This window comes from Brachyhypopomus gauderio, chromosome 2 (genome assembly GCF_052324685.1).
Source record: "Brachyhypopomus gauderio isolate BG-103 chromosome 2, BGAUD_0.2, whole genome shotgun sequence".
NCBI lineage: Eukaryota > Metazoa > Chordata > Actinopteri > Gymnotiformes > Hypopomidae > Brachyhypopomus > Brachyhypopomus gauderio.
The window spans coordinates 35,255,101-35,269,938 of record NC_135212.1 but is presented as its reverse complement, the minus strand read 5'-3'; the positions used below and the strand labels follow the sequence as shown (position 1 = coordinate 35,269,938).

The following is a 14,838-nucleotide window of genomic DNA, read 5'->3' as shown; positions in this document are numbered from 1 at the left end:
ACCCGTGTATCCCACTGGTGTTATTGCCTCGTTGGGTATTCTCTCCCCCAGCCAAGTTTCACAGAAACACAATAAAGAACAGTCCTGAAAATGGCCTGTGTGGCCAGTCGATCGTGGAGTTTATCCATTTTATTTTCCAGAGACTGAACGTTTGCGAACAGTATTACCGGGAGAGTAAGCGTTCCGTTGCTAATCAAGCGCCGGAGCCTCCGGTCAGCTCCTCCCCGTCTGCCACGCCTCCGCCTCGGCTTGGGGCTCTCAGAGAAGCTCCCTGTCGGGGGCCGATCTAGCGTCGGATCCGCATAGCATATTAGTTCTGGGTAGGATTCTAGCGTGTTCGGGTCAAAAAGTCCAAAAGGACCACGCTCTCTCAACTCTAATAGTTTCGCCCGATCATAAACAACGTTTGCAGAATATGTCTTAACTCGGCATAATAAAGAGAAAAAAAAGACATATAAATAACTTGATTTGGAGAGCTCCGCAACGTCGCCCTCTGCATTTATTGTTCAATAAAAGCAGTTGTCTGAGTGTGTGTGCATGAATGTGTGTGTGCTTGTATGCCCAGTGGTGGATGGTGCTCTGTCACTAGGGTCTGTCCTTTCTCCCCTTCCTGCACCCCATTCAGTCCCCCAGGGGGCTGTGGATCCCGGTAGAGAGATCCAATTTTCGATATTGTTTGTTATTTTTTATGCAGAAAAACAGATTTCTACCTGCGACTAGACCACTAGGGGCGCAACTGCACAAAGATTAAGTGATTAGTAGGTTGGAATTTGGGACCAAGAGAGTGGCTAAGGGCAGTGATTGATTTGTGACGTGACATATGCATTTATCTTTTGTAACGGGTGCGAGGGAGTCGAGAATGCGAAGACAAGGTGCGTTCACAAATAGGCTATGTTTATGTGGCTTGACTCAGAACACGCTCACGGCGCGCCCCACACTTTGAGAAACGCTGGTCTAACGAGACAAGTGAACACACACACACCACGACCCGCGGTGGAGACGTTAGACAACACAGGCACGTTCACAACAATACAAAAAGGCACATGTAACACGAAGGGCACAACACTGAACTGAGAAACACTGGGACAGACAAAACACAGGCACAGGAATCATGGGAAACAGGAGCCCGGGCTTCCACGCCTGCAATCCCACGAATGAGGGAAAGGGCAGTCCTGGGGTGATGCGCTTCGACCCCAATCCTTTTCCCTTCTGTCCTCTCACGGAGCCCCGCGGTCGCTCCCCCGCATTGGTAGCCGCAGTGGCTTGCGCTGGCTCCGGTTTTCGTCACTGGACGACACTGGAGGGCGCTGTCTGATGCGAGATCGCCTTGGAGCACTGGGAGTTCTATAAAACGCCTCCTGTGGGCGCTCTGCAGGGTCGTACCCGAACCCTGCTCCTGGACAGTCCATCCTCTCCTCCTTCGAGGAACATTGTGGAGTGTCCTTGGCCTGGTGGCCTTTCTCCCACGACTTCACTGTCACTTCAGAGCGCTCTGAAAGTGGCAGGCTCTCTGCTTCCTCTCCCGAGCTTGTACCATCCTCTGAGCCTTCGGGCCGAGGGGAACTTGTCTCTTCATCGTACTCGGACGAAGGGGGGCTGACACTCACCACACTCCTCGGGGTCAGCTGCGTACTCCGACGGAGGAGGGCTGACGTCATCCCCCTCATAGTAAACAGTGCTTTTTGAGCACTGAGGGGGAATACTCCTGTTCCTCTGAGTCTTCATCCCCGAACTCGTCCTCTGGCGGCGCAAACACCACCTCTCCGGTGGCGAGCATCACGTCTCCTTCCATGCCTACGTGCAACTCTCTTGCCAGGGGGAAATAGTCCCTCACCGACTGACAGGCACGGCTCGCCCAGGCTTCATCCGCGAGTCTATGGTAATAGCCTGCCAGCCTAGCCTCGCAAGCATGTTGCTGAAGGTAGGCGAATATACGCTCCCTCACTCTCAGAGGCTACGTCCGGAACTTCGCACTGTGCGCCGGGTGAGGGCATGCGATGGGACCTGGGAGAGGGAGCACGTTGGTGCCTCCCCTTCTTTGTCCCATGCTTGCTTGACCGCTTACCCGATGGCCGAAACCCTGGCATCCTTACGGCTCGTCTTTCTGTAACGAGTGCGAGAAAGTCAAGGATGCGAAGACGCGTTTACAAATAGGCTACGTTTATTTGGCTTGACTCAGAACACGCTCACAGCGTATCGAAACACCGGTTGATCACACTTGAACAATACAGTACACTAGTGATGGGAAGATGATACCTCAAAGAGTGTATCGACACACTACACAAACTGTGTTGACACTGTATTGACACGGTGTTGGTCACTTAATAGTGACCCCTGCAGTAGTTATAATATCATTGCAAGTAAACAAAATGAAAAGTTGAAAAAGCATCCTGAAAACACATCAACTCGTGAAATATTTATCAACATTCGTTTACTTAAAATATGATCTCATCATTTTATAATTTCATTTGCTCAATTTGTTGTGTCCAGAAGAGTCCAAAATTTGCTTAAAACCTTGTGTAAATGCTAAACCAACTCTGCAAAATATAGCAAATTTGTCTAATAAAATTCAGCTAAAATGTGCAACTTATGTAAGGATTTTCATTAATGAAAAAGAAAAATAATATAAAACACAAAAAATGACAAGAAATTCATTCATTTATGTATTTTTATTGAGGAACAAAAGTTTTTGAAGTGTGTTCGCTCCAAGGCGATTTCTCCTCTTAGATACAAGTTCTCCTGCCTTAGAAAAAAGTCTTTAACAGGGTACAGACGAAGATGGTGTGCATAAATATCTAAGTGCGATGGAGAGGGGCTGACAGTCTTTGATGATCATGTTGATCACAGCCTCATCCACAGGTTGCTTGTTAGGAACTGTAAGGAAATATTTTTTTGCCTTATTAAAGTACTGACAAGTTTACAAACAATATTACATAGTTACACAAAGCATTTTGTGTGTAATGTGGTGGAAATTTGGTGATTTCCATTTATGTCAGGCTTTCTTAGTAGACATTTAACACATTAGAGATAGGTGTTAGAGATCTTTTACATATACGTGTGTTAATCATGGCACTGAAGCCATTCTCGTGACTTCAGTAGGCCTCAGATGTGTGTGTGTGTGTGTGTTCTCTGGCCTCGGCTGAGGCCTAATCTGATGTTCCTCTGGTGTTCCTAAACTGACCTTGCTGGAAGACGCCTAATCTCTACTTGGAAGGGACTACGGCGACACTCAGGCTGTCATGACATCACGAGGATGCTGAGCGTGGAGGGGGCATGCGTCACATGCATCTGTCAAATCAGTGTTATTCATTCTATGTATTGTCCAATCACATTTGGTTGATCACCTCGTGGACACCGTGTGTATTGATGATTAAACATATAAAAGATGAGAGTTCGGAATGGGGAATTAGCTCTCTCTTGCAATCGCCTTGTGCGTTTGTAACAGGGATCTCTTGGAGAAGGGTCTCTGAGCTCTCTCTGTGACAGACACCTGGCGTGTTTGTAACGGAGATCTCAGGGGTTAATCCATGCTTTGTTGAAATAAATCATTGTACTTTATTATCTAACCCAACTGCTTCTGACTTTTATTGTGCTCACCATTTAAGGGTTTCAGAATTTCTAACACATTTTGGCACCCCAGATGGGACTCCACGACTGAGGACGGCACACCTGAGGGGGAGACTAAGCGCTTAGCTCCTGAAGGCCTTACTTCAGTCAGCCAACGACAAATTCCGTTGGGCGGGACTCACAGGTGTGTGTGCCTCCTCGGCGTCGGAGTTTTCCCAGGAACAGACGAACAGTTAAAGTAACTAAAACCCGGTGAGTACAAACTGTCAGATAAACTTAGTGCAGAGGTGGTGACTTCTCTCCTGGTGCGTGTATACACGACGATGGTTATCGGGCGGGGTAACTAAGCAATCGAGTGTTTCACCCTCGGCTGAGAGTCGAGGACCAGAGTATCAGGGAGAGTGAGAGTCAGGTTCTGCGTGAGTGTGTTGTGTGTGGGAGCATTGTAATTTGTTTTCAGAAGCAGCAAAATGGGTGGATGCACCAGTAGACGTACTGACGGTGGGATCAGCGAAATACTGCGCGCACATCCTAGAGTAAGGTACATGAAAGAACGGTATGGGTCCGAAAGTTTAAAACAATTTCACATGTGGGTTTCAAAGTGTGATTTCCCAGAGGGAGGGAGTTTTAACATGAACCGAATTGCAGCATTAAAACAAAGTTTGATAAAGGAACAAAAAGATGGGTTTAAAGTAAACTGGGAAGCTTTTGACTTGTGGGAGAGGGAGGCGAAACGGCGGAATTATGAATTGCAAACAAAAACTAAACTTGAGGTTCGACAGGAACTTCAGAATCTCCAGTCTGTTAAGTGTGTTGCAGATCCAGACCTGGACGGATGTCCCAGGCGACCCCCAACCGTCCCGACGGCCCCACTCAACCCCACCGACGTCAAGCCCCAGAAACCAGTCAGAGGAGACAAGCCTCCTCCAGCACGTCCAATCAGCTCAGTGGCTCTGCACACGAGATCGCGAGACGGGCAAGACACAACAGCCGGACCAAGCCAAGGACGGATGGTCCACGTCAGCGAGCCGCCCCTGCCCCCACCTCCAGAGGAGAAGTAGATTCTGGAAACAACCAATGATCAGGTGATGTGCCCAATGGTAGAAGTGGCGGGTCAGGATGAACCTATGCTTGTTATAAGAACATGGACTGTTGCAGATTTACAGGAAGTCGTCAAGCAGCTTAAGCACCCTGGCGACATTGGGGGGCGTAAATTTGCAGATGAACTGGACATGTTTTGCCGTGAGTTCAGGCCGACATCACATGAGCTGCACCGACTCCTGGGCCTGAAGCTGGGAGTAGAGGTTGCAAGGATCCAGATGGACTGGTCAGTCAAGAACATTCAGCTGGTCAACAGCAAGTGGTCACATGAAGGTAACGAACCGTATCGGACAATGTTACATGACTGGTGCTCAGCAATACGGGATGCCTTTCCCCTTGTTATGGATTTAACCAAAATAGCTAACTGCAAGCAGGATGACAGAGAGACTGTGCAGGAGTACCTGTGCCGACTCACCCAGGTGCATGATGCTCACTGCGGCATGGACAAGCCCGACAGGATGGACAATGGGCCAGTCACACCCTATGAGGCTCATTTGCGGAATGCTTTCATCAATGGTATGAAGCCGAAAATATCCGAGAAGCTGAAGGACACTTGCATCACGTGGGAGACAGCCAAGATGGAGGTGATTGTGCAGCATGCTATCCATGCGGAAAAGCGACGGAAAAGGGTGAGTCCCTGGAAGCAAGACAAAGAACCGCGACAAACACAACTTTTCATGGTTCGAGTGGTGAGAGGCGATGAAAAAGGCAAAGACTGGAAAGGGCAGAAGAGGACTAAAAAGGTGAAGAACCGCAGAAGAGATGATGACGACAACGCTTGTTACATCTGTGGAAAAGAAGGGCACTGGTCAAGGGAGTGTCCACGAAGACAGGATAAGCGGGAGAAGCAAGGTCAGCAAAGTCAAGGTGGGGACTAACGGTCGGAGGGGTCGACTGGTGATGTTCCGGAAGGGTCAGGTAAGACACAAACTTTTCCTATGCTTTGCAACGAAGAAATGCTTCCGCTAACTCATACTGAGGCTGTTTTTATTCTATTATCTTAAAAAAAAGAAAAAAAAGAATGCCCTGCAATGAAGAAATGCTTTTGCCTTTAAACGCAGAATAATGGGGAACTGTCATCTGGGGGACATATGCTGTTTTATGAGACAAATGTTGCTGCTGATTGGTTCAGCTAGACAGCGCAGGGTGAAATGTTGGTGGAGAAACGGATGTTTGTGTGTGCGCATGACTGGAGAGTGGGTGTGATGGTGTGCGGTACAGTCCATCAATGGACGTTTTTTCTAAACCACTGAATTGGGTAGTCAGGGTAGGGAGAGGAGTACAGCTGTATCTGGGCATGTTGCCAACATTCCATTGTCCAAAGATAAGGGTGTGTGTGTGGGACTGGAGGGAGTCCCGCAGACTCTGTGGTCCAAAGGGAAAGGGTGACGTAGGCTTAATCAGGGAGTGTGAGCCGGTGTGCAGCACACCTAAGTCTGACTTCAGGCCTTGTAAACCACAGTATCCCTTGAAGCGGTCAAGGGGATACGACCAGTCTTTGAGACATTGGTGAAGGGGGGGGGGGGGGGGGGTAATTGTTCCATGTGCTATTTCCAATTTTTTCCTGAGAGAAAATTTAGGAGGCCTGGTGTACCGGAGGAATGGAGATTGATAAGAGGTCGCCAGGCGGTAAATTTAGCTGTGGTAGCGAGAGCCCCGTTGGTACCGAATCCCTATACAACTCTGTCACGAGGCCCACCTGACAGGAAGTGGTTTTTCGGGTGTTGATTTGGCTAATGCCTTGTTTTTTTTGTACCGGCACATGCAGACTCACAGGTTTTGGGTTGATTTTAAGTTTTCCTGCATTGAAATACAAGCGCTGCAGACATCCCTAACATTGGGCTCGCCTAACACTGTACTTTCGTTTGTCCAAACAGTAGATAAGAAGCGGTGACTGAGATCTATTCCCCAAGTCCAGACCTGAGGGGGGTCTGGAGCTATTTGTGGACGGATCGGCATCACGTGACCCAGCAGCAGAGTAAACCTGTGTGGGGTATGCGGTGGTTTCGCAACACAGCACTGTTGAATCTGGACCACTGCCAGAGCACTATTCGGCGCAGGCAGCTGGATTGGTGACTCTGGCTGAGGCATGCTGAGTGGTTCTAGGTGAAGCAGTGGCGATTCGCACGGTCAACGGATATGCCTTTGAAGTAGTGCACGACTTCGGGGCTATCTGGACACACAGGGGGGTTCTCACTTCCTCGGGGAAGTTGATCACACATTGTAAATTAATTGCTGAACTTCGTGATGCCATCCTCCTCCTGAAACAAATAGCTGTGTGTAAATATGATGCGCATACTAACGATAAAGATTCTGTTTTTTTCTGGGTAATGAATGGGCAGGTGTGGCTGCAAAGCAGGCGGCTGGGCAGTCATTTAAGCAGGATTTAGACACCATGTACACTCTGTGTGCTGATAACACCGTTGTTTCCCCAACAGCTGAGATTAGCGAGCTACAGGACACGGCAGCCTCCTTTGAGTTGTCTGCAGGGCAGCGCGGGCGGGTGCGGTGGAACGGGGGGGGGCCTTTGGGTTGGGCCCAGTGACGAACCGTTTCTTCCTGGGAGAATGTTTCCTGTGTATGCACGATTGACACATGGTAAAGATGATGTGTCAACAGGGGGGATGTATGATAACAATGAGATCTTATTTGGCAGGACGCCAAATACAGGCATCGGGTGAGAACGACCCTCTGCACCGACCACGAACGAGTGCAATGATGCCATGTTGATTTACTGTGCAAACCTGTCCTCTGTCTTGTCACAAGTTTGCAGGGCGGTGAAAACCTGAGGACCTCACGATGAGGACAGATGTCAAGGCCACAAATCTACCACTTGATGTTGATTCATTTACTGAAAATGATGATGATTTGGTTTGATTAACTTCATTGACCAATGTTGTATTCTGTTTGTAATCAGGTGTGATTTGTTTGACCATCCATGTACTTCCTGGAAATTATGCTACGATCGAAAGCCTGTATTGGAGTGGTCTGTAGTCAATGTAATTTGTCCATAAAGGACAAAAAGGAGGGAAATGTGGTGGAAATTTGGTGATTTCCATTTATGTCAGGCTTTCTTAGTATACATTTAACACATTAGAGATAGGTGTTAGAGATCTTTTACATATACGTGTGTTAATTATGGCACTGAAGCCATTCTCGTGACTTCAGTAGGCCTCAGATGTGTGTGTGTGTGTGTGTGTTCTCTGGCCTCGGCTGAGGCCTAATCTGATGTTCCTCTGGTGTTCCTAAACTGACCTCGCTGGAAGACGCCTAATCTCTACTTGGAAGGGACTACGGCGACACTCAGGCTGTCATGACATCACGAGGATGCTGAGCGTGGAGGGGGCATGCATCACATGCATCTGTCAAATCAGTGTTATTCATTCTATGTATTGTCCAATCACATTTGGTTGATCACCTCGTGGACACCGTGTGTATTGATGATTAAACATATAAAAGATGAGAGTTCGGAATGGGGAATTAGCTCTCTCTTGCAGACGCCTTGTGCGTTTGTAACAGGGATCTCTTGGAGAAGGGTCTCTGAGCTCTCTCTGTGACAGACACCTGGCGTGTTTGTAACGGAGATCTCAGGAGTTAATCCATGCTTTGTTGAAATAAATCATTGTACTTTATTATCTAACCCAACTGCTTCTGACTTTTATTGTGCTCACCATTTAAGGGTTTCAGAATTTCTAACACAGTAATAAACAATTTTAAAAACATTTAAATTTTATTTGAGAATTTTAACACTCCTGGGGTACTCTCACCAGTATGTGCTGATTCTTCATTGCCATGCCGAGCTCTATAATGCCTCAGCATTGATGAAGTGCTCTTGTTGATGTAAGAAAGCTCCGTGGAGCAGAGTCGACACTTCACCTACAATAAAATAAAACGCTACTTTATCTGAATACAATTAAAACCCCTTACCAGAAAAGAGTATAAACATATTTAATAAAAAAATAATGTCCAACGGAGAAACAACACCTTATTTGGCGTCAAAAGATCAAAATGATTCCAGACAGTGGAAAGTTTCCTGGTTTGATCCGTGAGGGCAAAAATACAAAATCTAAAAGCAACAGTAAAACTCCATCCAACAAACCCGCGACATGCCGATACAGTTCGTTTCCTTATAAACACAATTTGGCGCGGCACAGCCAAACGATACGCTTCTTGTATCGGTCACGTGATTTTTGTTTAAAGCAATACACGCACCAATACGGGGTTTCACTCTTGTACGCTCGGCACAGTGTTGACGCACCAGTATTGTTCGTCCCATCACTACAGTACACGCTCACAGGGTGCAAACAACACGAACACACAAACTATATATACGTAGCCTAACAAGCACCGCGTGAAACGCATTAGTCTAACGAGACAAGTGAGAACACACACACCCAGCCACATCCACGGACACAGACACGGACAACACTAACACACGCCCGAAGGGAGGGGTTTGGGGCTGTAACGTGACATCTTTGTCCTTTGATATTTAAAGCAACACTAACAGCTAACAAAATCATGACACCAAAAGCTTTAAAAAAGTCCCTTTTTTGGTTTATTGTGCTAGTGTGGTGTTTATTGTTGTCCTGGTGTTATATCAACAGCTAATATTGTACCAAGGAGACCAGTATTCAAAAATATTCTTCACTAATAAACTGCCCTCCATTACTACTACAATGTAAATTTGTGTAAAAACATGAAGCACTGACTGGATGATTATGAAGTTATGAGGAGTTTGTGAATTTACTTGAAACATTTGTTGGAAAAACATTAATTTGGGCAATAACAAAATTTAAAAATTTCTAAAAGAAAAAATGAGGTCAAAGGTCCAAATGTTTAAAAAAATTATATAATTTTAAATAAAAATAGCCTGCATCCAAACAATTCTAAAATATCAAATCTGATCATTTCCAAATGTGCCACAAGAAAACGTGAAATTAGATAAGAGACATTGTAGCTTTTTATATATATATATAATGTTACACCTCCTGTGATTGTGGCCCACCAGTGTAATGAAAGCTCTCCACTATATAAATACCACACATACTTCCAGTTCTGCCAACAGTAGCATCAGATCTGGCACACAGACACAAAGCCACCTTTGGAACTCTAGAACTGAATGGAGCCTGTTTTTGCCCTCATACAAGTGGTAATATCCATTGTCAATTTTTCTACAGCTAACGAGACTGCATGTAACCTGCAAGGAGAACCTGTATACCCTCAGCTTTGGAAGAATGGTAACATCATAGTTGGAGGGATTTTCCCTTTCCACAGCAGCTGGGAGATCAGAGACTTATCATACGCAGCAATGCCACTTCCACTTAAGTGCACGAGGTAAGCAGTGTAAATAAAGACATCACAGGCACTTTAACTGCATTGTTTTGTGACAGTGAATGAACATCAATGACATCTCTTGTATGAAGCCTGATTTGTTCCTTTAACAAGAATTTGTTTCATAAGTCTTGATTTCAGAGCCTTCCAGTATTCACAGTCATTGATCTTTGCAATAGAGGAGATCAACAACAGTCCCTCTTTACTTCCTGGTGTCTCTCTTGGCTACAAGATCTATGATACATGTAGTTCCATGGCAATGGGGGTTAAAGTTGCTATGGCACTTATTAATGGAAATGAGAACTCAAGTGTGGATCAGACCTGCTCAAAGCCAGACCAGGTACAAGCCATAATAGGAGACACAGCCTCATCCCCATGCATGGCTATTGCCAGGAGTATTGGACCATTCAGCATACCAATAGTAAGTATGTAATTTATGAATCAGCATTATCACTTTTTCAATACATATTTATTAGTATAAATATATACACCATTGAAAGTTGTATCCACTATTCTAAGCAAATAAATAAAGCAGAAATGACAATGTTAATGAACTAAACCACAAACATTATGCAGTGCTTTTGAACACAGCCACCATTGAAATGCTAAACAGGAATGTTGGGGATAATGGTGTCATTTTGTTTTCAGATCAGTCACTATGCCACCTGTGAGTGCCTCAGTGACAAAAGGAAATATCCCTCATTTCTTCGCACTATTCCCAGTGATTACCACCAGAGCAGAGCACTGGCAGAAATGGTCAGGCACTTTGGCTGGACCTGGGTGGGTGCAATAAGAACTGATGATGACTATGGAAACAGTGGAATGGCCACTTTTACTAAAGTTGCGGAACAGTTAGGAGTCTGTTTAGAATATTCCATTCCATTTTTTAGAACCTACTCACAAGAAAAAATTATTAGAATCATTGAACAGATAAAAAGCTCCACATCTAGAGTGATAGTGGCATTTCTTGCACATTGGGATTTGGAAATTTTACTACATGTATTTTTTGAGCACAATATCACTGGATACCAGTGGGTGGGAACTGAAGGCTGGATCTCCGATTCAGCTGTAGCCCTTTTGGATAAGCACCACATATTACAAGGTGCCATTGGACTGGCTATGCCTAAAACAAAAGTGACTGGTCTGAAGGATTTCATTCTAGATATTAGTCCACTGAAATCTGCAGGCAGTGCAATTTTCAAAAAATTCTGGGAAGCTCTGTTTAAGTGTAAATACACTACTCAAAATGACTCGGGGGACACAAGAATGTGTACTGGTAAAGAGAAACTGTCTGATGTAGAAAACACATTCACAGACATGTCACTGCTGCCAATTTTCAGTAATGTGTATAAAGGGGTATATGCGGTTGCCCATACACTGCATGATCTTCTTGGCTGCCAAAAAACCTGTCCTACAAAGAAGCAGCCTGATCCTGTCACAGTAAGTATGTTTTTAATTATTAGTCCTTGGAGTTTTGTCACAACAATAATTAAAATGCAATTAAAATAAACAAACTCAAATTTTTCAGTTTCTGGAACACCTTAAAAGGGTGCGTTTTAAAACTAATGAGGGTGAAGAAGTTTATTTTGATAAAAATGGTGACCCAACTGCAAGATATGAGATAATAAACTGGCAAACAAGTAAAGACCGTCAACATGAGTTTGTCACTGTGGGACTTTATGACTCCTTTTTACCTGCTCATGATCGATTAGCAGTAAACATGACCATAGTTATATGGGCAAGAAGTAGCAATCAGGTGAGTAGCAATTTTTGCAGTAATTAGTTAAATATGAATCATTTGGATTTGAAAATTAGAAGGCAGTTATTCAGTCATCCTTTTTAAGGTAATTGAATAAGTCTGTTTTGTTTTTTTCATCATAGGTGCCAATATCTGTGTGCAGTGAGAGCTGTCCTCCAGGCACCAGGAAGGCTGTACAGAAGGGAAGGCCTGTCTGCTGCTATGACTGTATACCATGTGCTGAGGGAGAGATCAGTAATATAACAGGTAGGGGAAGAAATAGGGAAAGACATTATTATAAAGACACAGTTTATATCCATCCTTCCTGAATTTCTGGATAGCTTTGTGTCTTTCAACATATATTTTTCAGTATACTCTAAGAACTTTGTACTATTGTTGTGATAAATTTACTTTAACCAGGTGTGTCAAATTTAGCTCCTAGAGGGCCAGAATCCAGAACAATTTGGTGATTTCCCAAGCTAATTCTTCTAAGTAGCAGTCAACACAGTTGGATAGGATCAAATGCACATCAGGTGCAAAACACATATCTGTACTCACACAACTTGTTCTATGAATTCCAAGATCAGAGACCTGGCCAAACTAGTGAAAAGCTCAGGAGTTTTTCTACTTGTCTGTGGAGTAATTCTAGCAACAAAGTACTGTTTTTTTTCCTGCTTATTTAACAATATTTTGTATTTTCTCTCACACTTTATTGACAGATTCTATTACATGTGAACAATGCTACCAAGACTATTGGTCAAATCCACACAGAGACAAATGTGTAAAGAAGGAAACTGAGTATTTGAATTATGGAGAAATTATGGGAATTTCACTAACAACCATTTCCATTGTTGGTGCATTTATGACAATAATAATGGCAATTATTTTCTGTAGATATAAAAATACCCCAATAGTCAAAGCCAACAACTCAGAGCTGAGCTTCCTGCTGCTCTTCTCTCTGACTCTGTGTTTCCTCTGTTCACTTACTTTCATTGGACTGCCCTCTGAGTGGTCCTGTATGCTGCGCCACACAGTGTTTGGGATTACCTTCGTCCTCTGCATCTCCTGTGTTCTGGGGAAAACAATAGTGGTGTTAATGGCCTTCAGGGCTACACTTCCAGGCAGCAATGTCATGAAATGGTTTGGGCCTCCACAGCAGAGACTCAGTGTTCTTGCCTTCACTCTCATACAGGTCATTATATGCGTGCTTTGGTTAGCAATATCTCCTCCTTTCCCCTTCAGAAATCTAAAGCACTACAAGGAAAAGATCATCTTGGAATGTGGTTTAGGTTCTGCTGTAGGTTTCTGGGCTGTTCTGGGTTATATTGGACTCCTGGCTGTTCTATGTTTTGTTTTGGCTTTTTTTGCACGCAAGCTGCCTGATAACTTTAATGAAGCCAAATTCATCACATTCAGCATGCTCATATTCTGTGCAGTTTGGATCACTTTTATTCCAGCTTATGTGAGCTCTCCTGGAAAATTCACTGTAGCTGTGGAGATATTTGCTATTCTGGCCTCAAGCTTTGCTTTACTTTTCTGCATATTTTTCCCAAAATGTTATATAATTTTATTGAAACCCGAAAAAAATTCAAAACAGCAAATGATGGGAAAGATTTCTTTAAAACCTTAGAATTACTGACAAAGTTTGTATTTAGCTAGTGCATGAACTTTAACTTTTCATCTTTGTCTTTGTAACGTGCTAGTTTTGCCTTTCGGATGAAGTCGAAAACCATTATAATAATGGAGAAATAAAGCAGCTGAACAAAAATGTATTCATTTAATAGTAAAATATTCAGCATTGGGATGGGATTTTATTACATCACACCAACTTAACACATTAAATAATCTGTCTATATTGAAGAAAACTTTTTATTTTGTGGTATTTGTTTCTTTTGCAGCTTTCTTATACATTTCATATATGGAATACAGATTTATAAAATAAGGTGAAACATCCTCCTGACCGAATAGAATTTCACCTCATCATTTCTGCATAGCTTAAAGCCAACTTTTCAAATTGGTCCAACTAATTTATTGTAACGTATTGAACAGGCAGAGAGGGATCCAAATGCGGAAGAACACTGCTTTTATTGAAATGAGACGTTGGTACAGAAACAGGCAGGTGTATCACAAGCACTATGACTAGTAACAACTGCATTGTCTTGGCGTGGTCAGGACGGTCCAGGGTCATACCGGGGGAGCAGAAGTCAGGAGGTACAGAGAGACTAGGCAGGAGACAAGGTCGGGGACGTAAGCGAGGGTCGGAACACAGGAAAGCAGACAGGTAATAGAAAGGCTTGGTACGCGGCATGAGTCGGCAATACTTCGCGACTAGGAAGTGGAATGTGGGCGTTTAAGTAGAGATACAGGGGGTGTGGTGATGAGCGTCAGGTGAGGCTGGTTAGGTGGAGATCAGGTGGCATTCCTTACAGTACCCCCCCTCAAAGGAGCGGCTCCTGACGCTCTACGACGAGCCGGGGGTTTACCGCGGCGCCTGGGAGCGGGAAAGTTGGGGTGCGTTGCGTGGAAATCCGCTATCATGGTAGGGCAGAGGACATCCCTCGCCGGAATCCAGGCCCGCTCCTCGGGACCATATCCTTCCCAGTCCACTAGGTACTGGAGTCCGTTCCTTCGGCGCTGAGACTCCAGAAGCTCTCGGACGATGTATCGACGGCCAGTCGACCGTCGATTTCCAGGGGATCCGGAGGGCTAGTGGGCACAGGGGGAGTGGTGAACGGACTAAAGTGAACTGGCTTAAGGAGAGAGACATGGAAGACAGGATTGACACGATAATGAGCAGGCATAAGGAGCTTATACGAGACAGCGTTGACTCTGCTGAGTATCTTGAATGGCCCGATATACCGTGGGCTAAGCTTTTTACTACGCTGTTTCAAATGCAGGTTTTGTGTCGATAGCCATACCCTCTGTCCCGGATGATAGATTAGGGCAGGAAGACGACGGCGATCCGCGTTGAGCCGGCGTGTGTGCAGGGCGCGGCATAAATGGACATGTGCCATCTCCCAGGTGCGGGCACTGCGCTTGAGCCACTCGTCCAAGGCCGGGACGTCAGCAGGTGTCTTGTCCCACGGGAAGAATGCAGGTTG

The 14,838-nt window shown here is 44.9% G+C and overlaps 1 protein-coding gene and 1 long non-coding RNA gene across 2 annotated transcripts; one reads left to right on the top strand and one right to left on the bottom strand.

Moving 5' to 3' along the window:
* Positions 1–2,728: 2,728 nt before the first annotated feature.
* LOC143501302 (uncharacterized) lies at positions 2,729–9,071 on the bottom strand. The gene is made up of 3 exons (XR_013126874.1): positions 8,653–9,071; positions 8,436–8,544; positions 2,729–2,874 (listed from the first exon to the last, which is right to left on the bottom strand). It is a non-coding gene; the product is annotated as an uncharacterized LOC143501302 (long non-coding RNA).
* Positions 9,072–9,787: 716 nt separating this feature from the next.
* On the top strand, positions 9,788–13,367 carry LOC143508682 (extracellular calcium-sensing receptor-like). Its single transcript, XM_076997344.1, has 6 exons — positions 9,788–10,002; positions 10,129–10,420; positions 10,648–11,439; positions 11,528–11,755; positions 11,881–12,004; positions 12,457–13,367. Exons 1-6 carry the CDS (start codon positions 9,788–9,790, stop codon positions 13,365–13,367), a joined length of 2,562 nt encoding a protein of 853 aa, XP_076853459.1.
* Positions 13,368–14,838: the final 1,471 nt, after the last annotated feature.

Excerpts from the sequence above, each read along its gene's own strand:
- LOC143508682 (XM_076997344.1), top strand. The coding sequence starts at position 9,788 with ATGGAGCCTGTTTTTGCCCTCATACAAGTGGTAATATCCATTGTCAAT. Across the intron at positions 10,421-10,647 it reads GACCATTCAGCATACCAATA|ATCAGTCACTATGCCACCTG; the intron begins GTAAGTATGTAA and ends TTTTGTTTTCAG. Across the intron at positions 11,440-11,527 it reads AGCAGCCTGATCCTGTCACA|TTTCTGGAACACCTTAAAAG; the intron begins GTAAGTATGTTT and ends CAAATTTTTCAG.